This window comes from Myiozetetes cayanensis, unplaced genomic scaffold (genome assembly GCF_022539395.1).
Source record: "Myiozetetes cayanensis isolate MyiCay16 unplaced genomic scaffold, myiCay2020 scf23, whole genome shotgun sequence".
NCBI classification, from domain to species: Eukaryota; Metazoa; Chordata; class Aves; order Passeriformes; family Tyrannidae; genus Myiozetetes; species Myiozetetes cayanensis.
The window spans coordinates 6946942-6969290 of record NW_026087445.1 but is presented as its reverse complement, the minus strand read 5'-3'; the positions used below and the strand labels follow the sequence as shown (position 1 = coordinate 6969290).

Here is a 22349-nt window from a genome sequence, read left to right as displayed (position 1 = left end):
CTTAGAAGCATTTTGAATACAACTTAATTCCACCCCACTACTCCCCTCTGCACCTGTGACAGTTAACTGGAATGGGCAAACACTTGTGCTCCCACTGGAATTGTTACACCACAGGCTTCAGGCCAGGTATTTATCATAAAATTTATTTCCCGTTGGTTGCCTTCTTGAAGTTCTTGGGTTTTCGATGATGGCTCTTGAATTTCTTCTTTAAAGGGCCCGACTGTTTCTGTAGAGAAGAAAAGTTCAATCAGCTTATTTCCAACCCTCAAATCCAGCCTTGCCTGAGACAGCTTAAAGAAAAACTGAGTGTGGTCTCCTTCAACAGCCAGAATGAGCCCAGCCCTGGTCATGGAGCCAGCCAGGATCCTGCAGCCCTTTCTCTGACAGGCAGATGGTTTCACTAGGTACAGTGACAGGCTCCCTGAAGTAATGAATCTGAACTTCATCCAGCTCTAACTTTCCAGCTTGACACAGTTCAAAAGGATCCAGCCCATTCCTCAGGGCCTGCATTAGAGTTACCCATCTTTATATTAATCTAACAGATGCCTGCTTCCCAAACTGAGCGGGATCAGGGGGTGTGTCCTGTAAGGCAGTGCCTCAAAAGAGATCTAGAAGGACCCTGTGACTCTGAAAGGGTTTGACATATGTTTGTGTATTGGGGGGACAGTTAACCCACAAGACACACATCAGCCTCCCTGCTGAGACCGTGTGCAGCAGGATCCCACCAAAGATGAGCTGTTTATACAGGCAGGAACATCCCTCACTACCACGGAGAGGATAAACATTGCCTGGCAGCAATTCACACCTCGGGATGCAAGGCAGTGTCTGGCACACGGGGAAAGTCTATTCTGAACAGCTCTGCACCTTCTGCTGGTTCTCAGACAGGAATAGATGGAACACCTACGGGATGGGATCCCAGCTCCACGCTCCCCTGCTGCTGCAGGCAGTGGCGTGACTCCCACCTTTCCTCTCTTGTTGCCAACGGCTCTGCTGACATCCATCCTTCCACTGTCCTCCCCGTTCTGCTTGGCCCCGTCATCCTCGCTGTCTGTCACAAAGTCATCGCTGCCCTTTGTGGTTTGTGCAGCTGATGGGCTTTTTTCTGGGAAGAGCGCAGCTAAAACACAAAGATTTAGCTCAGAATCAGTTCCCTGTGCACACTAACTTTACTTTGAGAGCAGCTTAAAGGTGATTTGCCAAGGGAAATAAACACAGTGGTGTTTTATTGGAAATGTGCCTGGTGCTCTCACCAATCCTGTTCTGGAGTTACACCTCTGCTCCTGCAGCAAGATGGGTCTGCACCTCCAGATGTAAGTCAGTAAAACAGCCTGACCAGCTTCTGTCAGACTCAAGGACTTGCTGAGAAATGAGGGGAGATACCTAGATCAGCAAATCCCAGTGGATCTTGTATCCCTCCCCTCACAGCTTACATGATCCAACTGATTATCACTTAGTGATAATGCTATTTCTTATTTGGTGGTGGTAAGCTTTTCCAAGACACAAAACCCCCAAACTGTATGGAAGAGCAGCAGGAAACAGTATAAAGAAACCAGGAGAAAATCAGCCACCAAACTTCTTCAGGACCTAGATGACACCAGTGTTCTCACTCACGTGGGTACAGGTCACTCATGCTGTCGTCTGTCTCCTCTCCATCCTCATCACTGGACTTTGGCTCCCAGAATTCCTCTTTCCTGTGAGGTTTTCTGCTCCCATTCATTTGGTCATCAGGATGCTGTGCCCGCTGCTTCTTCTGTCGCAGGCAGGCAGGGACATACTCCACTCCTTCCTTCTGGCATTCCTCATCTACCAGAGAGAGAGTCAGGTAGCCCAAAATGCCCAGCCCTGAGTCCTTTCATGTCCAGCTCAAGCTTATAGGAAATGCATCTCCAGAGTTCAGCATGCTCCGCCCCAAATATATAACTACATAACCTACAGCAACACTATGGACCAGAGAAGATGTTAAAACAGATTGTGCTGAACACCCTGGGGGAGTTTTAGAACTAATCCTCTCAAGGAGGGATATCCCAAGGTATTTACTAGAGGCCAATTGCCTTCCTACACCTAGGATCTTCTTTCCTAGCCAAGGAGCACACACAGGAGCACACTGCTGCCAGTCTAAACAAAACTGTACCCCTCTGCTCACATAGATCTACTGGAATCTCAGCAGCTCAAGGAAAAAAGCCAAAAATTGTCTGGTAACAGCTTCAGAAAAGCTACTTACACGTTTTTAGGGCCTTCTGGTAGCGCTTCCCTTGGACATGACGCAGCACGTGCTCTGGGAACTTGTTGATGTGTCTGAGGGTGAGCTTGCAGAACAGCTGGTGTCTACAGACACAAAAAGAAAGAGCCAGCTAGAGTCAAAGTGTTCTATTACTTCATAACTTTTCACTTACAAGCACTGTACTCAAAATTGATAAATACTTCATAAAGCCTTCCCCAGTCTCCCGAAACCCTTTACGTCTGAGTCCGAACAAAGTGTAAAACACAACATAACATAGAGGAGGAAGAATACGTACAAATTCTTTGTGCTGGGCACTATGTGGGGCTCAAACGTGCCGTAGTCGAACTCTTTGGCTGTCTTTATGAGCCGCTGATACTTCTTGCCGCTGGTGTAAGCCTGCAGCTCCGACAGCCGACACGGCATCTCGTGTCCTGTCAGCCTGCATCTCACCTGGAAAAAAACCATGAATGGTCAGCAGGCCCAGGGGATTACCCCACAGAACCAACCAGGTTGGAAAAGACCTCTGAGATCAAGTCCAGCCTGCGATGCAACACACCACCATGTCAACCGGACCGTGACCCCAAGTGCCACGTCCAGTCTTTCCTTGAACATCTCCAGGGTGACTCCACCACCTCCCCGGGCAGCCCCTTCCAATGTCTAACCATCCTTTCTGTATCCACCCCGGTGCTGGGAAGGGCAGGACCCCCGCCCTCCTTCCCGGCCTCCCTCCCACTCCCACAGCGCCAGGAACACCCCCAGGACCGGGAGCTCGCCGGGGCCGAGCCCACCGGGTGCCACCGTCCCGCTCACGACCCCCCCGGGAGGCGGCCCCGTCCCCTCAGGGCTCCCCTCGGGCGCACCTTGCCGGGCCCCGCGGGGCTGAGCAGCGGGTGCTGCCTCAGGAATCGCCGCTCGGCCTCGGGCACCTCCGGCCCGGCCACGCCGCCCGCCGGGCCCGGCGCCGCCATCGTGAGGGGCCGGGCCGGGAGAGCTTCCCGTTCCGGGGCCGCGGGCACGGCGGGGGAGACCGCGGATAACCCGGGCGGGCTGGGAGGAGCGGGGCCGGTGGGGCCATGGCCGGGGTGGTGCTGAGCTCCGGGCTGAGGCTGCTGCGGGAGCGGCGGGGCCGGGTGAGGCTCAGGGGAGCGGGGCTGGGCCGGGGAAACCCCTCATCCTGTTCCTCATTCTGTACCCTGATCCCGTCCCCCGATCCTGTTCTCTTATCCTGTCCTCCTGTCCTCTCATCCAGTCCCCTGATCCCATCCCCTGATCCTGTACCCTCATCCTGTCCTCCTCCCCTGTCCTCTGATCCTGTCCCCTATTCTTGCCCCCGATCCTATCCCCTCATCCTGTCCCCTGTTCCCATGCCCTCATCCCATCCCCTGATCCTGTCGTCTGATCCTGGCCCCCACTTATGACAAGAATGTGGATTAGGCTGCTGTGTGTGTTTGCTGATAGCGTGGACGGAGGTTCGTTTGCTGTGCTGTAATCAGCTCTGCAACTGGAATCTAACTTTATTTTATTTGAATTATAACCCGGCCCGTAGTGCTTCACAGGCTCAAAATCAATGAGGAAGCAAAATTTCATGCAGTCATGAAGGTGACTGTTACCACCTAGATAAAAGTTTTACAAAGCAGAGATGCTACAAAGGATCCTTCTTATTCCATGTAGGTATCGCATTGCTTGATCGGAAGAACATTTTTTGGATATCCCCTAACTAAAGCAGGTTCTGGGCTGGTTCAGCAGACTAAAGGTAAGAATGATGCCTAAGATTGGTTTGGGCTTCTGCCCTGCTTCAGCCTAATACCAAAGTGACATTTCCTGCAGGAATCTGGCACCTCTTCTCTATAAATCCTGTTCCTCATTCTGTTTTTCTCTAGATGTTTGCTTGAGGTTCTGCAGACCACGGAGTTCTGCAGCAGCTGCTGACACATCTGGTGATGATGCCTTACTGAAATGGGGCCTTCTCCTGGTCCCTCTGACCACGTTTGGTCTCGGCACATGGCAGGTACAAATAAATATTTAATTTTTTCAAGAAACGAGCACTTGAGGGCTGTCAGATTTTTCAGTCTCTGGCTGTTTAATTTAGTCCAAATCACAGGCAGGGTAAAGATTTGCTGTTGCTTTACATTTCTGTTTTCCAAGTGTCCTTAAAGGAGGGATTCTTGGTTTTTACACTTTTATTTCAGTATATTTTCTCAAATTAAAGTCAGTAGCCTCCATTTTCATGTCTCCAGTTACCCTGTTTTAGGCCAGGTCTGATGAAAAAACTATAACTAAGATTTCGAGGCTTTCTGAGGTCATTGCACTGCTCTGTTCTACCCTCAAGAATTACTCCTCTGTTTTGTGTACTTTCAGGTTCAGCGACGAAAGTGGAAGTTAGATTTGATTGCACAACTGGCGTCAAGAATTACAGCAGACCCAATCCCTCTGACATTAGAGTATGGAAGCTGGGATGGTTTATTTTCTACAGGGTGCTGGGGATATTAGACATAGACCCTGCACTAATGAGTCTTGTTCTGAACTAACCTGCATGAAAATGAAGGACTGCCATGGGAATCAGGATGCACCAGCAAATCAGAGAGAGATCCTGTTAAATTTCTTATTTTTAGTAGAATTATAAGTGAATGCTTTCCTTTGGGATATTCTAAATGCATGGGAAAAGAATGAACCTCTGTTCAGGAGAATGTGGGATGTAGTTCATACCACGTGTAATCCTCCTGGGGAAGGAGGGCTTGGTAGCTGGTGTCTGATGTCCCAAAGGAATTGTTCCTACAACAGGTAGTCTTGGATCAACAGCAGTGTTGAGCAGTTGGCTCAGATATGAGAGAGGTTTTTAAAGGTCACTTGGCCACCTGGCACAACTGTCAGAATATCTCAGTTGTTGGATTTCATGGTCTGGGATGGGAAAGAAACGCTTCCCACGGCTGGATGCACAGGTAGTGAATCCACCTGCTCACCAGTTCTGTGATACCTGGGTTGCAGATACCATCAAAAAGAACTTCTCTCAGGATACTCCTGATCATGTCTATTTGACTCTCTGTGATACTAACAAAATATTGAGCCAGCTGCATATTCCATGAGGTGTTTGTCTTCTGCTTGCCAGCTGGCTCTAGAGCGAGCCGTTAGGGAAAAGGAGAACCCCATGATAAAAATCCCCTAATTTAATTTGCCTGTCACAGCCACGATTTTGTTTTGCTCTTGTTCCGTGCAGCCCCATGGAACTGAAGGAGTTGGAGTACAGACCTGTGAAGGTCCGAGGGCATTTCGACCACTCCAAGGAGCTCTACATCCTGCCACGGTCGCTGGTGGACCCGGAGCGGGAAGCGCGGGAAGCCGGGCGGCTGACATCCCACCCGGAGAACGGAGCCAACGTCATCACCCCCTTCTACTGCACAGAGCTGGGGTGAGTTAAGGGGAGCTGTGGTCCACCTGAGTGCCTCACTTCCATTTGGAAAAGCTGAATTGTGGTTAGATTTACATCAATCACTCCCCCTCCATTAAAAGGTTTCCCCTCACAGTCTGTGCGGTCACTGAGGATCAATATTGTATTTAAATTCCCTTTTAACATGACAAAAAGAAATGGCAGCAAACGTGGGTTGCTTTTCTTTGGTCTTTAGTTCTAGGCAGCTGCAGGAATAAATTTCCTCTCACTCCTGAGCCTTCCTTCTCTGTGTAACCCTAGGGTCACGATTTTAGTCAACCGAGGATTTGTGCCCAGAAAGAAACTGAAACCAGAGACCAGGCTGAAGGGACAGGTAAGGGGGATCCAGGGAATGTGGGGTGTTACTTTCTGCCCGTGTTCAGCATCATGGGAGGTGACTTAAGCAGTCACTGCGCTTCTCAAAGACAAACCTTTGTTTCCCACTTTTTCGGTAGTAAATAATGTGTTTTACAAACAAAGAGCTGTTCTTGTTCTGCTTTTTTTCCCCTGCTGTGTTACAGCACTTGCAGGACACAACAGCTTCATGTGTGCTCAGACCCTGCTAGTGCCGTGTTTTCCTGGCAGGACTCGGTGTGCCAGAATATGAAATGAATCTTGAAAGGTTCCTTTTCTTCCTCTCTGCACTTCTCCTTTAGATTGAAGATGAAATCGATCTCACAGGGGTGGTGAGGTTAACAGAGACCCGGAAACCCTTTGTGCCTGAGAATAACATTGAACAAAACCGCTGGCACTACCGAGACCTGGAGGCCATGGCCAAGGTGACGGGTGCTGAGCCCATCTTCATCGATGCAGATTTCAGTAAGTCACACAGGAACCCAACCCCACCAGCCTCCCTCCCTCCCTTTCCACTCGGTGTGTTACTTTCCCTGGGCACCTGGAAAGGTAGAGCCATGGAATCATTTCGGTTGGTAAAGACTTTGTAAAGGCTTTTAGTATCATCAAATCCAACAAGGTATTGCATCTTTCTCTTCCTGTACTCTGCTAGCCCAGTTTTGAAGGTGAGAGGCTGCCTACAGGAGAGCTGGAAAGGGACTTTAGTCAAGAGCATGGAGTGGTAGGACAAGGGGGAATGTTCAAACTGACAGAGAGCAGGGTTAGATTGGATATTAGGAAAAAAACTCTCACCTATGAGGATGGTGAGGCCCTGGCACAGGTTGCCCAGAGAAGCAGCTGTGGCTGCCCCATCCCTGGAAGTGGTCAAGGCCAGCTTGGACAGGGCTTGGAGTAACCTGCTCTAGTGGAAGGTGTCCCTGCCCATGGCAGGGGTTGGAATGAGATGGGCTTCAAGGTCCCTTCCCACCCAAAACCATTCTGTGGTTTTGTGAACTTGGGAACATCACTGCCTGAGGAAGAGGAGCAGGGTATCCATCACTTACCGCCTTCATGCCCTCTCTCCCAGCCAAGGCAGCTCTGCACTGTGCAGGCTGAAGATTTAACCTGCCTGTTGTCCCTGCAGGGAGCACCGTCCCAGGGGGGCCCATTGGTGGCCAGACCAGAGTGAGCCTGCGGAACGAGCACATGCAGTACATCGTCACCTGGTAAGGGACCAGCCTGGCTGACCTTCCGAGGTGCTTTGGGATATATAAGAGTCTTGCCTGCATGAGCTTTTAAGCTGCAAAAGCCTGGAATTTTTAACCTAAGTAACATTTCCAAGGTGATGTGAAATAATCTGTTACTGCAGCTGCCTTGGAAAGGTCCGGTCCACCTTGGAAAGGTGTGAATGTGTGGCTTTATTCTCTCTCATAGGTATGGGTTATGTGCTGCAACCTCATTCTTGTGGTACAGGAAATTTATACAGAAGATACCTCGGTGAGGGGAATGTGTAACTTATTTGTGCTACAGTCAGGAGCAGACTTTTATGGAAGACAGGAGCCTGATCAGTCCTCAGTAGCTGAAACACCCAGGATTTCAGGGCAGCGTTCAGCAAACATGTGCCTCTATCAAGATGCAAATCAACTTTTAAGCAACCCCTGCAGACTCTGAGCTGCCACCAGAGTAGCTGCAGCTTAGAAGCACTGACTGAACTTAAAACAGTAATCAAGGACACATTTTTCTGTAAGCTACAACATTTTAACATCTGCAGCGCTGTGTTTTCCAGGACAAATCCAAAAGACTTTGGAATCAAAGTTTCTTTGCATTGAGTAGGCATTCCTGAGGTCAGGAGTGGCTCAAAGTCGTTGCATCAGAGTAAATAAAGGCCTACAGGTCTCTGCTTTGTGACTTGCATCGTTCATCTTACATTAAACAGTGACAAACCTGAATTAGAGGTTACTGTGGATCCAGCATATCCAGCTGAGCTGCTGTTGCTGGGCTGTGTGTTCAAAGGGAGAGGAATTATTACACAGGACTAGTAATCAAGGGCAGTTCTTCCAAGTGAAATAACCTGCTCTGTGCAGCCCCTTCAGCACAGCACTGCTCTGTAATTTCATGGAAGGGAAACAGAAGTGCAGCAGTGCCACTGTGCCAGCCCCTGCCCCCATGAAGAGAGACCACTGAAACTTAGCTGGGGTTTATTCTCTTTATGTACAAAGCAATCCAGTACATCTTCAGCCCAGCTTCGTAGCCAGCTCTTTAGCCTTTGCTTTTTCCAGCTTTGCAATGCGAGCCACCGATTTTGGACCCAGGACATTCCCGCCCCAGTGACGACGGATCTGCAAAGGAGGAAGGGCAGGTTAGAGGCCTCATTCAATCAAACTCACACAGTTCCACTCCTTTCTGCACAAGGGGAAGAACTCCCTCAAGTACAAAGTCCTACACGTTTCAAGCACTGAACTACATTTCAGGGCAGAAAGAGAAAGAAGAGCTTAAGGTTTTTCCCCACGAGGGGCGTTGGGTTCAGCCATCAAGTAACTCCTGGACTTGGGGGATGGAGTTCAGCCAAGCAGAACCTGTTGCCTTTTCTAAATCCTTGCCCTGGGATAGCACTGTTTACTTCTAACTTGGTGACAGCATTCACATTTTACCCCATCCTTGGGTAAAGAATCTGGGTACACCATAAACAACTCTAGATGTAACACACCCAACAGACTATAAGAATAAAATCAAAGACAAGGCCAGCAGCACAGAGAATCTTACCTCATCATATCTGTCATTGTAGTTGGTCTTGACAGCCTCCACCAGCTTGGCAAGGGCTCCCTTATCCTCCCTGTTGGTGACAGTTTTAATTTTTGGAACCTTGATTTAACATTTTCTGTAAATATTTAGCCACAGGATTTCAAAACTTTTAGTGGCAAACCCAGTTTTTCAATTTAAGCATGAACTTTACTTGCAAAGGGTTAACACTCCAACCCATCAATACTTCAGAATTTGCACTGCTCAGATTCTAAGGCTAACAGTTCCTTTACTTTAGAGTAATGATCCATTTTGGTAACCCAAAGTAACCTGTAGCTTCAGGATCCAGCTGACACATTTTTATTAGACATCAAAAAGGTGTTACTTGATTTTAGAGAGACCCAAGTTTGCTAGTACTTACGGGTTAACCTGGGTGAAGGCAACCGAGGTACAAGTCTTCCTGTGGACCAGTCGGCCCAGCCTGGCTTTGCCCTTGATGATGCAGTAGGGCACTCCCATCTTGCGGCACAGGGCTGGCAGGAACACCACCAGCTGAAAGGGAAAGGGAATTGTGCTGTGTAACTGAGGGAGAGCACCTTTTCACTCTTGGCATCAGCCCGGGCTGTGGCCAATTGCTCAGTGTTAAAAAGCTCGTTTTGCTCTTCACTGCTGGTTCAGGTGAAGAAATTCAGAACATCATTGCAAGGGCCCAGCCTCACTGTCACACCAACTACAAACATGCATACACATCCCAGTTATGGTAAAGGTGTATTTTTATGCATTCTCTTTCATGCAATATTTGTCTAAAATGCATTTTCATTCTGATCCCACCTTAAGATCCACAGGGTAGCCTGTGCCATGCTCACCTCAATGGGGTCTACATCGTGGGCAATGACTACAAGCTGCGCTTTCTTGTTCTCCACCAGAGTTGTGACACTGTTAATACCTGAAAAACAAGTTACAGATAAGCTTTGAATTGTGAAGTCATGAAAACTTTCCACATCAGCAGCACGAAGACATTTCATGGACAGTTTGCTAAAGCTCAGGGTTAAAAAGCTCGTCTTTTTCGCTCTTCACTTTGAGCTCAGGTGAAGAAATTCATACATCATTGCAATAGCTTGTCCAAGCCTGTTTATCAGTTTTCTCTCTAACCAAGCACCACACTGCTCATTTGCCATCAGCCAAGCCCAGGCACCCAAGTTACCTGCTCGGAGGACAGGTGGCCTCTTAGTTGGAGCATCTCCTTTTCCTGCAGCTTTCTGCTCAGCACGAGCCAGCAGCCTCTGCTTCTTCTCTTGCTTATTTTCTGGCCTGTATTTGTGTGCCAGCTTCAGGAGCTGTGTGGCTGCAAAAGAACATCTACTCATTTAGCTGCACAACCTGAAAATCTGAGCATTGCTTTTTAAAACACTGAAGTGCATCAGCGATCTTGGTGGTTTGTCATCACATGTGTTTGGGCAGCAAAAAGTGATCATCATCTGCACAGTCCAAGAGAAGAGCACCTTCTACATAGGTCTGAATTTTCTTGCATAGACACTGTCACCTGGAAAAGACTTTTACTCATTTAAGGAAGACCATGAAGTCCCTTCTTCCTTCATTTCAATGCCAGCCTGCAGGATGCTGGTTTTCCTAATACAGGTTTCTCAATGTGTTTACATAATTAGAAGAACCCTGGTATCCACATCAAGCTGGAAAAGTGAACTCTGATGGAATCACAGTTAAGGTAACACTGGGCTTGGGTCAGTAAGTAGCAGCTTTGGTGTTTTCTAACACCCTTTTCAGATGTTTTCAAGCAGCAATCAAGGCAGCAAATTCACACATCAACTATCACTATTAGAGCCTCCCTAAACAGACATGCTCCAGATTTCAGTTTCTCTCCCCTTCCCCAAGGCACATCCCATTTAAACCCAAGGATGTGGGGCACATCCTTACCTGTCTGGCGGTCCAAGGCCTGGGTGAACTGGTTGATGGCAGGAGGCACCTTGAGGCGTTTGTAGAGGATGGATCTCTGGCGCTGCAGGCGGATGTACCGCGGCCATTTCACGAACCGAGTGAGGTCCCGCTTTGGCTGGATGTCCTGTCCTAAAAAACACAGCCCGCAGCTCAGAGCTGTCCCAAACCCATTGCAGCAGCAGCAGCAGGGAGCAGCACAGGGGCATCAGTGATCTTGGTGGTAATGTGTCAACACGGCCACTCAGATAGCAAATATTCTTTCACATCATCTGCACCCTGTACAAAGTGGCACTGCACAAAGAGTGGAGGGAGTCTGGCAAATTGTCCAGCACCACCTTCACTAAGGACAGCAGTTAACTCCAAGCAGCAAGGTAACTGCCTCCATCACCCTCTCCACTCTCTACAGCATTGATTTGTTTACAGTTTAGACATCTGTCCATAAAACAAAGTGGAGCAAACATCCCAAATATCGAGTTACTCACCAATGCCAAAGTTCTTGGGCCTCTTCTCAAAGAGGGGATTGACGACCTTCTTGGCCTCCTGCTTCTTGACTACAGCAGGGGCCGGGGCCACCTTCTTGCCCTTGGCCTTCTTTCCTTTCGGCTACAAGAGAGAAACACGGTCTTGTCTTTTACTGCCCCCAACACCTGCATGCATGAAAGTTACCCTCCCACCCTGGAAACGCGTTTATTTTTCCAGGCGGAAAATTAAATGCCACCTCCCAGAGAAGGGAGATGAGCCAGAAGAACTCCCTGCTCTTCCAGAGAGCCCAAATCCTCCCACTTCGCCTTTACAAGGTTCACGAACCTCCCGGAGAGCGACAGCGACCAAACGGGCGTGTCAATGGCCTCGCTCGGCCCGGTGCTCCCCGACAGCAGCCGAGACACCCCCACGGTGGTGACGGTCCGACCACCGGCACCCGGGGACCCGCCGCGGCCCGGCCGCGCTGCCGGAGCCGGGACAGGCCCACGCCCGGCCCTCCACAGCCACCGCGAATCGGGCACGGAACGCCCCTCCACCGCCTCCCAGGGCTGCCCAGCGCCCCCGCGGCGCTGCCCGCGGTGCCGCGGCCCCTCGACGGCGGAGGATGGAGGCGGATGGCCCCGGGCCCCCCCCGGCCGCCGCCATCACTCACCATCTTGGGCGGAGGGAGAGAGGGCGGCGCGGGGCATGCCGGGAGATATCGGCGGGGCGCCGCGGCAGATCTCGCGAGAGGAGGGCGGGGCCGCGCCGTGAGGGGAGGGGGGGGCGGCCATGGCGCAGCCCCGGGTGCTGCCCCAGAGCAAGGAGACCCTGCTGCAGTCCTACAACAAGCGCCTCAAGGACGATGTCAAGTCCATCATGGACAACTTCACCGAGATCATCAAGACGGCCAAGGTGGGCGCCCTCCAGCTCCTCAGGGGAGAAGGGCAGGGCTGGGTTCTGAGGGGGGGGCTGTGAGGGGAGAGCAAAGCCCATGAGGGGACAGAGACTCAAAGAATCGTAGACTATGAGGGGGTTGGAAGGGACCTTAAAGATCATCCAGTCCCACCCCTGCCATGGGCAGGGACACCTTCCACTAGCCCAGGTTGCTCCAAGCCCCGTCCAACCTGGCCTTGGACACTTCCAGAGATGGGGCAGCCACAGCTTCTCTGGGCGACCTGTGCCAGGGCCTCACAATATCTAACCGAAATTTCCTTTCTTTCAATTTGTATCCGTTATTCCTTGTCCTGTCACTACAGTTACTGATAAAGAGTCCCTCTCTGGCTTCCTTGTAGCCCCTTCAGATACTGGAAGGGGCTGTGAGGTCTCCATGCAACCTTCTCTTCTCCAGGCTGAACAGCCCCAGCTTTCCCAGCCTGTCTTCATAGGGGAAGTGCTCCAGTCCTGTTTCTCCTGGTTCCTCCAAGAGGGAAGAGGGTCCCTTCCCCAGGGCAGACAGCAGTCAGCCCTCCCTGGCTGCTCCTGACCATCCTGTGATGTTCCTGAACGGGGGAGAACTGCAGAAGCAAGAGGGGAGGACAGCAAAGATGATACAGGGGTGCTGTAGAGTCCAGAGGTGCCCCAGCAGTCCCAGATGTGAACTGAAGTGAAATTCATATATAGATGTGAATGTCACCTACACGTGTATTTTTCACATATACATGAATGAAATTCACACACATTCACATATACTGACATACACGATGCCTTATAGTAATCGTCTGTCTGGATTTTAAATGTGTAAAGGTGGATATGTGTGCTTTTTTTTTCCTTTAGATTGAGGATGAAACTCAAGTCTCTCGAGCAACGCAGGGCGAGCAAGATAACTACGAGATGCACGTCAGAGCTGCAAACATTGTGAGTAGCACCGAGCTCTTCGGGTCTGTGGGCAGCACGTCCTTCAGGTGCTGTTGGGTTCACTGGTGGGTCTTTATATCTCCCACAAAAACTGCTGCTGGAGGAGTAACCTGGTATCTGGGGTGGCTGGGGAAGGCTGGGTGGCTTCAGGCTTCTCTGAGAATCCCTGTGTGACGTGGGAGTTTTCACTTCATCCTGCTGAAGGAGCAGCTTGGGAGATCTTGTTTTCAGGGCTGGAGCAAAGCCCTGTTTTGATCTGTGTTTTTTCTCCCTGCCTCGAGGTGCGAGCTGGCGAGTCCCTGATGAAACTTGTGTCCGACCTGAAGCAGTTCCTGATCCTCAACGACTTCCCCTCCGTGAACGAAGCCATCAACCAGCGCAACCAGCAGCTGAGGAGTCTGCAGGAGGAGTGTGACAAGAAGCTGATTGCCCTGAGGGATGAGATCTCCATTGACCTGTACGAGCTAGAAGAAGAATATTACTCTTCCAGGTACAAATAGGGCAGTGGACTCTGCCTTACGACTCCAGCCCTTTTGGGGTAGTTAGTGCAGACAAGCAAGTAGAGTAGAGGTGTGGAGAATCTTCCCCCCTGATGAATTTTTACTGCTGGTTTTAATTAGGTCAAACTTTTTTTCTGCAACTAAAGCAACTGCCTTTTCCTTGTAGATACCCTACAGGGTATAAATGTCCTGGTGAAGGAGGCATTCACAGCATCCTAGGTGTGATAGATAATTTGCTTAGGCTTCTGTTGGAATTATTAGAAAAGGAGGTGAATTTCCTTGGGGGAAATCCCTCTGAAGGAGCCTCTGGCTCTCTCCCTACAGAGACCAGCTTGTTGAGCTGCGTCTCATTATTAGATGTCACCAACCTTGGTGGTGAGTCCTTTCACAAGTGACCTGGTCACACGTTGTGCCTTCCCCCTCACAGTCCCCTGTCCCCAGCTGGATCCAGTCCTGCTGGGGTGAACATTTAAAAGGAGCAAAAAAAAAAAAACCTTGCTCAGTCTCATGGAGTCCTGAAGTATTGTAATAGGATTTTTCTAAGGAATAATGACTTATTACCGATTTGTTTGTGGGATTTTTAATATTTTTAAAAGCCTGTTGCTTAGGAAAAACAGACTTTAGAGGATTCAGACACTTTATTTTTTATTTTTTTGTTATGCACTCCAGCACTTCTAGTTGATGATGAGGGAAATGAAAGCAGGAGAAAACAAATGCAAACCTGGTTATTTTAGGCTGCACTGTCCAAGCTAAGTGAAGTTCAGTGCAATAATGCTAAGACTTTTAAACAGAAACTTAACTTAAACAAATCTTACTTAAAATTTTAATGACCAGGTTTTCTGTGTTTGCCTTTTCCTTTTTTTTCCCTAAAAATGCTGAACACCTATAACCCCAGTTAAGTCAACTAAACCCTTAATTGCTCAATATCTTGGAAAGTAAGGCCATTGTTTATGAATAATATATATATATTTCAAGAGGAAAAAGATATTAATATGACATAGCTTAGAGGCAAAAGTTTAGATTTGTTTTTCAAACTTAATTCAGGTTTTTTGGGGGATTGTCAAAGGGATCCTAGAAACATCTCAGAAATTAATAGAGATGGTCACAGACCCAAGCACTTGTCCAGGTGCTGATAGATCCATGGCACGGGCTGCACACACATAGCAGTGGGCTGTGTCCAGAGGGATGTGGTGTGGGGTGATAGTGCCTCACATGTGCCAGATGTGCTCCCTCACCCTGTCCCCAGGCTGCCACCACTGTGTGCCAGTCACTTTTGGACTGAGGGGTTCTGACCGTGCTGGCATGGTCTGTTCACCCGCCTGGCACCAGGTGCCAAGTGAAGCAACCTTTCCCGACAGAGCAGGGAGGCACAAATGTTGGTGTACATCAAATGGATCTGCCTTTGTGCTCCTTCCTATTGGTCACGAGGTGAGGAAACCTGGCAGCTCTGCAGAGCTGTGATCTGAAACCTGCTGCCACGTAGCACTTGGTCATTTGCTTTTAGCACTTCCTCCCTTCCTGCGCTCTTTCCTGTCTTTTTCTGCACCAAAGAAATTGTGTCTGTGTAAATACAGAAACAGTGATTTATTCAAAGTCCTTTTATAATTAGAGTACTGCAATATTTTTAATGAAACCTGATTGTTTAACGTTGGGGGGAAAGGGTTTCTGTTATGTCACAGTCGTGTTTCAATGGCTGGAAATGCAACAGTCAGTTTGCCCCCAAAGGGGAATTCTGTCCTGGGAGCCCTAGGGTGCATCTCAGTTGTAGGGTCAGGTGTTTGCCAGGCCTTTTATGTGCACGTGGGGCTTTTGGTGAGGCCCAAAAGCAGGCCCTTGAAAATAAAACCCCGGAGATTGTTCTGAAGGAATCTTTGCTTTCCTGCCCTGTGTCCAAGTAGTTTGCTAGAGCTGTCCCTCTGCACACAGACTGCTGGGTGCCTCAGGAGAGTAGTGAAGATCCTTCCAGGCACTGAGGAACCCTCCCTGGACAGGGCAGCAGGCTGGCCAGTGCTCTGGGGCCTGTGCAGAGCTGCTCACTGACCCTGACTTTTGAGTGTTACCTGAGAGGTGAAGCTTAGACTTTTGGAACTGTTCTAGCTGGGCCAGCAGGAGAAACAGTTATGCTTCTGGCACACCTAAGATTTTGTTAGAAACTCCCCTGCCCTGATGTGCTGGATGTTGTGGCCAAATCGTGGTCTGAGGTCTGGGACAGAACAGGAGTTGTAGTTGTGGTTCAGCCCTGAAGTTAACTGAACCAGTTTCACTGTGTGTTGAGGGCTGATCTTCCAAGGGATTTTACAGAGGCCCCAGATATAAAACCTGTATCCATTCCCTTCTTACTTCTCCTGCAAAGCCAGCTGGGTGATGCTGCCAGAAAAGAGCTCAGCTTGCGACTAGTGCTCTGTGTGCTTGTTCCTCAAAGTGGTAACTCCAGGTCCAGCTTGCCTTCTCTCATCCTAACCCCCAAACCTGCATTTGTGTTCCATTGCTCCCTCCTCAGAGATCACAGGAGCTGTCTTGAGTGTGGGGATAGATCTCACATGTTTCATGTTTGTGCAATTTGAACTGTCTCATATTTCAACACTTAAAATATTTCCCTAAGCATCAGTCCATACATTACAAATGTAAATAAAGCTGCAACAACAAAATCACTTGACCCATTGGGTTTGTTTTTCTCTGAATGCAAGGTGCTTTCTGCTCCAGCACTCACTTTGTCTTGGGTGTCTCTTCTGTGTGCAGCTCCTTCTTCTCTTTGGGATTCGTGTTGGTTTTGTTCCAGTTTTATTCCATGTTTCTTTTTAGTTTTGGCCCTTCCACGTTTGTGTTTTCCTCAGAGCACAGGCACGAATTAGCCAGTTTAAAAACACTACATTCCCACACTGCTGGTTCATCCAGCTCTGTATCCTACAGTGTTGGAATCCAACCAGCTGCTTTCAGAAGCACTGTTAGCTCAGGCTCTTTGGGAAAAGGCAGGAAATGTCAGTACTTTATAATCAGGCTGGAAAGCTTCAGTAGAAGACCCAAACCTGTGGAGCACTTCTTTGAAAGGGCAAGGGTACAAATAGATTTCTTCTTTATCAGACAGGGACAGGCCCCAAAACAACTGTAGCTTTTTTGCTGAACTGAAATACAGAGCAGGATTGATACTTTTTCCCTCACATAGGTTGTGATCTAATTCTAAGTAAAATAATTCTTGGTGAGGTCCATGTCTCACTCATCTCAATAGCAGAACTCCTGTATTTGGGGGTGCCAGGACATTTTTCAGAGACTTGGAGTGTCTGGATTAGAATTGAGCCTCTGTTTCAGTTTGTAGCACCAGTTCTACGTCTGAAATTGCCCCAATCCCAACCAGGCCCATGAGGTTCAGGAGTGCCTTAGGGAAGGCCGGTGTCACACGGGTTGTGATGGATTCGTGAACACAGTCCTTACATCCTGCCTTTTTTTTTTTTTTTTTTTTTTTTGCCATTTTCTTAATGCTTTGATTCTGTCTTGCTCCCCCCCCACCACCCTTCCCGTCCCTCCCCTCCCCTGTCACCGCACCTGCTCTCTCCTCGCTGGGGTTGTTTGTTCTGGAAAGCTACAGTCTGTGTGACAGCAATGATCTCCCGCTGTGCGAAGCCTACTGGAGACAAGACTTTGCCACGCTGTCCCCCGAGAGCCTCTCGATGCCTCTGGCAGCTGCCACAGCAGAGCCGAGCGTCGCTCCCTCCCAGAGTTCGACCCCGTCGCATCCCCACGTGAACGGGCACGGGGCGGGCCCGGCCGAGCATTCCTGAAGAGGATCCCGACGTGCTCCTCCCACCGGCCCAGCGCTGCTGGAAGTCTTCCACCTGCTGTACTACTGAGCGTCTCCTGCTGCCGGGAGAAGGCACTGGGGCTGTGCTGGCAGGTTTCTGCCCTCAGGATGGCTGCAGTGCTTCCTCCCCACCAGGACGCTGCCATGAGTGTTCCTCTCCCTTAAGAGATAGAGATAAGTAGACACAAAGTGGATTGTTCTAACAACTTAGAGTCAGGTTTGCTTTTACGTGATAGTTACGTGTAGAGTTCATTAGAAGTCCAGTTTGTTTCCATGTGAATCTCAGTGAGTACATGCTGGAGTGTTGGGAGTTAAATAACTTGAGCCAAATGTGAGGCAGTGAGTGTTCTGGGGTTTTTACTCTGCCTCCCTAAGTTATTGACATTCTGGCTGCTTTAAAGCTCTCTCAGGATGGCATCTGACAACCTCTGGTCTAATTTAAAGAGTCTTATAGTATTTCTCACATAACAGTCTTCACTGTCAAAGTGCTTCACAAACTTGAATTCTTGGTTTGGGAGGAGGATCTCAGGAGACCCTTGTGGAAGAGCAGTGTTCTTCACAGGGAACAGGGACCAGACTGAGGGATCGACAATGCCACTTGCTCAAAGCCACAAATAGAAGCAGCTTTAGTCGATTCCTTCTTCAGTGTTTACACAGAAATTTCTACTAACACAGTCTGAGCTAACATGAAGCCACTGTTTAGGTCGGCTTTTAGTTTTGCCTGATAAAAACATCCTGAGATGACTGGGGTGTTGGGAGCAGCGAGGGATACTCAGTTACTCTCAGTTTCCTTCCAAAGAAACATGTTTGGTGCTTGTTCTGCAGCTGTTCAGCAGCTCAGCACATCATCTGCCCTCCCGCTTTGTGGTGGCTCGAGCTGTGCAGCGGAAAAGGGGGGTGTCACTGCACTGGAACACGGTCACCACAGCTCAGTGTCACGGGCACTGCAAGAGCTACCAGCGCATTCCAACAACCTGCTGAGCTTCCCCGGCGTTCTGCTGTAATGTCTCATTTCCTAGGATGTGAATTTTGCTATAATTTTTTGGTTTCTTTTTCTTCCATTCCATTTATTTTTTTTTTGTAACTAGGTGATTTAATAAAACCTGACTGGTTTGTATGATTTTTAAGGCGTGTGTTTTCAGCCACGAGGCTTGGTGGAAGTGTGACAACCTAAGGACATGCAGTGGGAGCGAGCATTCCCCTGTGGGCTGGGAAGAAAACCCTGCTCCGTGCAGGCGTTCCCGTTTGGGGGCTCTGCAGAGACCTTCACTAAACCCGACCATGCTCCGGGGACCTCACCCCGTGCAGGTGAAAGCTCTGCACCTGTGTGTCCCCCAACCCAAATAAAGGTTTGGGAGCTCCACATCTGAGGTTAGGGGCGAGCCGCAGGCAGGCTGCGGGAGCTCCGGGGTGATGCTGGAAGGAAGGGGGGTCTCGGGGTGACTCGCAGCCGCTCCAGAGAGGCCCGAGCACCCCCGGTGTGGCGGAGGGACCCCGGTGCTCCGCGGAGCCCTCGGTCCTGGCGGTGCCCGGGGCAATTCCATCGGGTGAGGCTCCATCCCCGGCCGCTGCCGCCGCTCCCAGCGCGCCCGGCGCTGCCGTCACTTCCCGGCCGGCGCGCTCCCATCCACCACTTCCTGCCGGGGATCCACGAGGAGGGCACAGCGCCTCTGGGACCCGGCAACGAGCTGGCAGGGCCACCCCGCGGCGACAATGGCCAGCCTGGCCGCCCAGGACTCATACCTGCAGGGCTTGGCCAGGAGGGTCAGCGCGCAGCACCCTCCGGAGTCGCGGAAGAGGAAATTTGGTAATGGAGCCACTGTAACCCTTCGGCTTCTGCCCTCTCCGGCAGCTTTGTGGGGGTCTGGGTGCGACAGCCGAGTCTCCACGGCGTGCTTGGCCCGTGGCAGAGGCGTTGTGCTGTTTTGTAAGAATAAAACAATCTCTGCTGAACCACGTTGAGCACGTTGCATTTGGAAATCGGGTGTCTCCATTCCTTGTGGTGATGGATGTGGGAGAGCTGGGCTTATACTGAAGTGTGCAAGCATCTTTGGTCTGTTTGAATAAGTCCTAGAATGTGTGATTTTTCAGTATTACGATATGCCATTGCAATGCTGAAACTTTAGTCTTCAGTAACAGCTGAATGTGATGAGTGAGAACGTATCGTTGTCCAGTTTTGTATTATTTGTTTTTGCCTTCTAGTGCCTAAGCCAGGCCAGCCCGAGGATCCTGGCAGACAGCCCAAGAAACAGAAGAGAAAGAAACTGAGGAAGCAAACTGAGAAGAATAATGCACCTTCAGTCAAACAGGTGGTTTCTAACACCAGTAAATCCACTCCAGGACAGAAAGCAGCCCCTCAAGCCAGCAAATCCTCTCCACAGGGTGTTACACAGAATAGGAATGAGAGCTTGGCCACAGGTAAGAATTCCACCATTGCCGTGGTCTGGTTAAAGGGACCTGGGCTGAGGTGGCTGCTTTTCAGTTGCTTCACTCATGTCTAGTTTGGAAAGCCTTGAAGAAATTCAGCTGAATTGAGAACATCTTTTAATTTATTCTGTGTGTCCTGAAAGCTTTTGCCTATGGACACAAATTTGTGCTGTCACCACTGGGTGGCTCCCTGGAAACAGTGTTTAAACTGAAATGCAGACTTTTTATGTATTTAGGAATTATGTATGGATACAATCCGTGTCCTGCCAGGTCAGTTTTCCATTATGACTCTGAAAAGCCAGATCACAGAGAAAAGATGTCCTGAGCGTCTCTGTTTCCACAAGCTTGATACTTGACAGGCAGCCCTGGGGCATGCCAGGCCACTTGCTGGCAGTGTTGAATGATAATATGGATAGAAAAGGGGGAATTCTAAAGAAACCAATGAAATAGAAACTCTTGGTTTGTTCAGATTTTCCGTTCCATTCACAGCATCTAAAGAGTTCCCGGAGCTTTTCCCACAGCCATAGAAAGTGCTTCTGTTTGGCTGGTGCTGTCTTTTAAGTATTTTTATTTTCTTCCTCTCATTTTCAGGGAGTAAAAGTGAACTGAGTTCCCCTTCTGTTTCTGCAATCAATCTCTTGCGTCAGAGACTGCACGAGAAGATTAAAAAAGCTTCTGGACAAGTATGAGAACTTTTAATATGTGTTTATGCACTATAAATTCTCCTCAGCCTCCCAAGGGATGTGGGGATGGGATCTCACAAGGTTCAGGGTTTGAGCTGTTTCTGTCTCCTAAGGAATTGCCGGTAGGTATTGCTGGGAGACCTCTCTGTGTTCTGTGATAAAAACACATGAGAAAAGGTGGAGCCAGGCTTGGAGGAGAACATGCCTGTGGTGATTTTCAGGAAAAAGCAAAGCACTGAGAGCCTGAAAGGGAACAGCTACAGGCAGTTGGAGAACGAAGGGTTTGAAATGCCCTCGCTGTGTTTAGTGTCTCTAACAGCTGAGCTTGTCTCAGGTGGTGTGCTTCTTAGGGCAAGTTGGAGATCAGGACAGCCCACTTTCAGCTCTGCTTTGTCCCTTTAAGGCTCATTCACTTCTATTCTTCTTCTTAGGGTAATGCCAAAGAATTAACCCCTGCAGTCCTGGAGAAGAGGCAGCGAAGGAAATACGAGAGAGAGAGAAAGAAGCGCCGAAGAAAGGAGTTGAAGATGAAGGCAAAAATGGAGAAGAAAGAAACTGAGGAGGTACCAGTGGAGCCAGAAAACAAAAAGGAGGAGACCAGAGCTGAGGTTGTCTTTAACAGAGTTGAAGTCCATGAAGAGAATGAGTTGAACAAGATCCAGAAGAAGAAGGAGAAGAGGAAAGCAGTGAAAGGCAATATCACTCCTCTGACGGGCAAGAACTACAAGCAGCTGCTGAGCAGGCTGGAGATGAGGAAGAACAAGCTGGAGGAACTCAAGGATAAGGACGAGAAGAAAGCTCAGGAGCTGGAGACCAAGATAAAATGGACAAATGCTCTCTATAAGGCGGAAGGTGTGAAGATCCGTGACGACGAGGAGCGGCTGAAAGAAGCTCTGAAGCGCAAGGAGAAGCGCAAAGCCCAGCGCAAAAGGCAGTGGGAGCAGCGGACAATAAGGGTGGTGGAAAAGATGCAGCAGCGGCAGGACAAGCGGCAGAAGAACATCCAGAAGAAGAAGAAGGATAGGATGGAGAAGAAGAAAGCCAGGGCCAGGAAGAAAGGCCGGGTTCTGCCAGAGGACTTGAAAAAAGCTGGGTTAAAGTGAGAGGGAGGTTGCTGGTCCTGGCAGCCCAGATTCCATCCCACTTGTGTGCCACTGTCCCAGGGGAGGCAGTGCCTGAGGACACCAGGCTGTGGGGCAGGCACTGCCACGGCTTCCCAGCTTCATCACAGGGAAAAAAAAAATTGTATGTTTGTTAATAAAGTTTTTTATCCTAAGGACACACCTTCTGGCTGGTTAATAATAAGAATTATTACTACTTTCCTAAAGAGGAAGTGTTGGTTGCTGTCACTTCTGATGTGCTGTAGGGTGTGTCCATCATTGCCATGGGTGCCACCGAGGGAACCCTTGGGGTTGATGGGCTTCAGAGGGGGCAAAAATAAAGGAAAAGGAGTGCATAGAGCAAACAAGATGCTTGTAGTTTGAATGGATTAGGAGCTGCCTTGAGGTTTTCATGTTTGGGTGAAATACCTTTTCAGCAGCTTTGTTCATTTCATACTTTGGACTTCTAAGAAATTCTAGCAAGAGCCGGAGTGCAATCTGAGTTTTAGTTGCAGGCTTTGTTCTCAAGAGAAGGCAGTTCTTTCCTTTTGGGAGCTAATGAGAGGGAGATGAAGATCTTGCATTTTTAGCAAAATTTAAATATTGCTGATAGTTTGATTTCAGAAGCCTTTAAAAGGAACACAGAGAATAGTTCTTTGTTCATATAGTTCTATTGTCAAAGGCAGAAATAAAGGGGCCTCAGCGCAATCTTCTGACACAAGGGAGCAGCAGCTGGATTTAGGTAAATAAAACTATTTCACCACTATCAATTTTGTGCTTTATTGTTGTTTATGCAGAAATACAGGTATAAATTTGAGCAGAGGGAGAAAGTACAGCTCAGCTGCTGCAATTCA

At 49.2% G+C, this 22349-nt stretch overlaps 5 protein-coding genes and 4 non-coding genes across 11 annotated transcripts; 3 read left to right on the top strand and 6 right to left on the bottom strand.

The window, feature by feature from the left end:
- Positions 1 to 122: 122 nt before the first annotated feature.
- SURF2 (surfeit 2) lies at positions 123 to 3211 on the bottom strand. Its single transcript, XM_050320087.1, has 6 exons — positions 3082 to 3211; positions 2517 to 2671; positions 2222 to 2325; positions 1612 to 1803; positions 963 to 1117; positions 123 to 226 (listed from the first exon to the last, which is right to left on the bottom strand). Exons 1-6 carry the CDS (start codon positions 3187 to 3189, stop codon positions 143 to 145), a joined length of 798 nt encoding a protein of 265 aa, XP_050176044.1. The 5' UTR covers positions 3190 to 3211; the 3' UTR covers positions 123 to 142.
- Positions 3212 to 3228: 17 nt separating this feature from the next.
- LOC126642443 (surfeit locus protein 1) lies at positions 3229 to 7892 on the top strand. The gene is made up of 9 exons (XM_050320082.1): positions 3229 to 3351; positions 3893 to 3974; positions 4102 to 4229; positions 4580 to 4662; positions 5436 to 5627; positions 5907 to 5979; positions 6302 to 6464; positions 7123 to 7204; positions 7413 to 7892. Exons 1-9 carry the CDS (start codon positions 3295 to 3297, stop codon positions 7477 to 7479), a joined length of 927 nt encoding a protein of 308 aa, XP_050176039.1. The 5' UTR covers positions 3229 to 3294; the 3' UTR covers positions 7480 to 7892.
- A 267-nt stretch (positions 7893 to 8159) lies between these two features.
- Positions 8160 to 11847, bottom strand: RPL7A (ribosomal protein L7a). Its single transcript, XM_050320086.1, has 8 exons — positions 11806 to 11847; positions 11153 to 11273; positions 10650 to 10799; positions 9922 to 10062; positions 9584 to 9663; positions 9139 to 9269; positions 8742 to 8811; positions 8160 to 8317 (listed from the first exon to the last, which is right to left on the bottom strand). The coding sequence occupies exons 1-8, from the start codon at positions 11806 to 11808 to the stop codon at positions 8213 to 8215; spliced, it is 801 nt and encodes a 266-aa protein (XP_050176043.1). The 5' UTR covers positions 11809 to 11847; the 3' UTR covers positions 8160 to 8212.
- LOC126642574 (small nucleolar RNA SNORD36) lies at positions 9349 to 9422 on the bottom strand. The gene has a single exon (XR_007629472.1). It is a non-coding gene; the product is annotated as a small nucleolar RNA SNORD36 (small nucleolar RNA).
- On the bottom strand, positions 9755 to 9831 carry LOC126642579 (small nucleolar RNA SNORD36). The gene has a single exon (XR_007629477.1). It is a non-coding gene; the product is annotated as a small nucleolar RNA SNORD36 (small nucleolar RNA).
- On the bottom strand, positions 10134 to 10200 carry LOC126642581 (small nucleolar RNA SNORD24). Its single transcript, XR_007629479.1, has one exon. It is a non-coding gene; the product is annotated as a small nucleolar RNA SNORD24 (small nucleolar RNA).
- On the bottom strand, positions 10872 to 10944 carry LOC126642580 (small nucleolar RNA SNORD24). The gene has a single exon (XR_007629478.1). It is a non-coding gene; the product is annotated as a small nucleolar RNA SNORD24 (small nucleolar RNA).
- Positions 11848 to 11898: 51 nt separating the features above from the next.
- Positions 11899 to 18407, top strand: MED22 (mediator complex subunit 22). Of its 2 annotated transcripts, none has more exons than XM_050320089.1 (4): positions 11899 to 12047; positions 12909 to 12989; positions 13271 to 13479; positions 17073 to 18407. In XM_050320089.1, the coding sequence occupies exons 1-4, from the start codon at positions 11925 to 11927 to the stop codon at positions 17263 to 17265; spliced, it is 606 nt and encodes a 201-aa protein (XP_050176046.1). In that variant the 5' UTR covers positions 11899 to 11924; the 3' UTR covers positions 17266 to 18407. The 2 variants fall into 2 exon arrangements, with proteins under 2 accessions (XP_050176046.1, XP_050176045.1); XM_050320088.1 differs by having other exon boundaries at positions 17067 to 18407.
- A 49-nt stretch (positions 18408 to 18456) lies between these two features.
- On the top strand, positions 18457 to 21676 carry SURF6 (surfeit 6). Of its 2 annotated transcripts, none has more exons than XM_050320078.1 (4): positions 18457 to 18593; positions 19488 to 19703; positions 20304 to 20395; positions 20827 to 21676. In XM_050320078.1, exons 1-4 carry the CDS (start codon positions 18464 to 18466, stop codon positions 21496 to 21498), a joined length of 1110 nt encoding a protein of 369 aa, XP_050176035.1. In that variant the 5' UTR covers positions 18457 to 18463; the 3' UTR covers positions 21499 to 21676. The 2 variants fall into 2 exon arrangements, with proteins under 2 accessions (XP_050176035.1, XP_050176036.1); XM_050320079.1 differs by lacking the exon at positions 18457 to 18593 and adding an exon at positions 18918 to 19092.
- Positions 21677 to 22349: the final 673 nt, after the last annotated feature.

Coding starts and splice junctions, on each gene's coding strand:
- RPL7A (XM_050320086.1), bottom strand. Junction 10,800..11,152: donor GCCCAAGAACTTTGGCATTG/GTGAGTAACTCG, acceptor TGTGTTTTTTAG/GACAGGACATCCAGCCAAAG. Junction 9,664..9,921: donor GCCACCTGTCCTCCGAGCAG/GTAACTTGGGTG, acceptor CTTGTTTTTCAG/GTATTAACAGTGTCACAACT.
- SURF2 (XM_050320087.1), bottom strand. CDS start 3,189: ATGGCGGCGCCGGGCCCGGCGGGCGGCGTGGCCGGGCCGGAGGTGCCC. Junction 1,118..1,611: donor CATGAGTGACCTGTACCCAC/GTGAGTGAGAAC, acceptor TTTGTGTTTTAG/CTGCGCTCTTCCCAGAAAAA. Junction 227..962: donor TTGGCAACAAGAGAGGAAAG/GTGGGAGTCACG, acceptor TCTTCTCTACAG/AAACAGTCGGGCCCTTTAAA.
- SURF6 (XM_050320078.1), top strand. CDS start 18,464: ATGCAGTGGGAGCGAGCATTCCCCTGTGGGCTGGGAAGAAAACCCTGC. Junction 19,704..20,303: donor GAATGAGAGCTTGGCCACAG/GTAAGAATTCCA, acceptor TCTCATTTTCAG/GGAGTAAAAGTGAACTGAGT. Junction 20,396..20,826: donor TTAAAAAAGCTTCTGGACAA/GTATGAGAACTT, acceptor TCTTCTTCTTAG/GGTAATGCCAAAGAATTAAC.
- MED22 (XM_050320088.1), top strand. CDS start 11,925: ATGGCGCAGCCCCGGGTGCTGCCCCAGAGCAAGGAGACCCTGCTGCAG. Junction 12,048..12,908: donor AGATCATCAAGACGGCCAAG/GTGGGCGCCCTC, acceptor TTTTTCCTTTAG/ATTGAGGATGAAACTCAAGT. Junction 12,990..13,270: donor ACGTCAGAGCTGCAAACATT/GTGAGTAGCACC, acceptor CCCTGCCTCGAG/GTGCGAGCTGGCGAGTCCCT.
- LOC126642443 (XM_050320082.1), top strand. CDS start 3,295: ATGGCCGGGGTGGTGCTGAGCTCCGGGCTGAGGCTGCTGCGGGAGCGG. Junction 5,628..5,906: donor TTCTACTGCACAGAGCTGGG/GTGAGTTAAGGG, acceptor GTGTAACCCTAG/GGTCACGATTTTAGTCAACC. Junction 7,205..7,412: donor ATGCAGTACATCGTCACCTG/GTAAGGGACCAG, acceptor TCTCTCTCATAG/GTATGGGTTATGTGCTGCAA.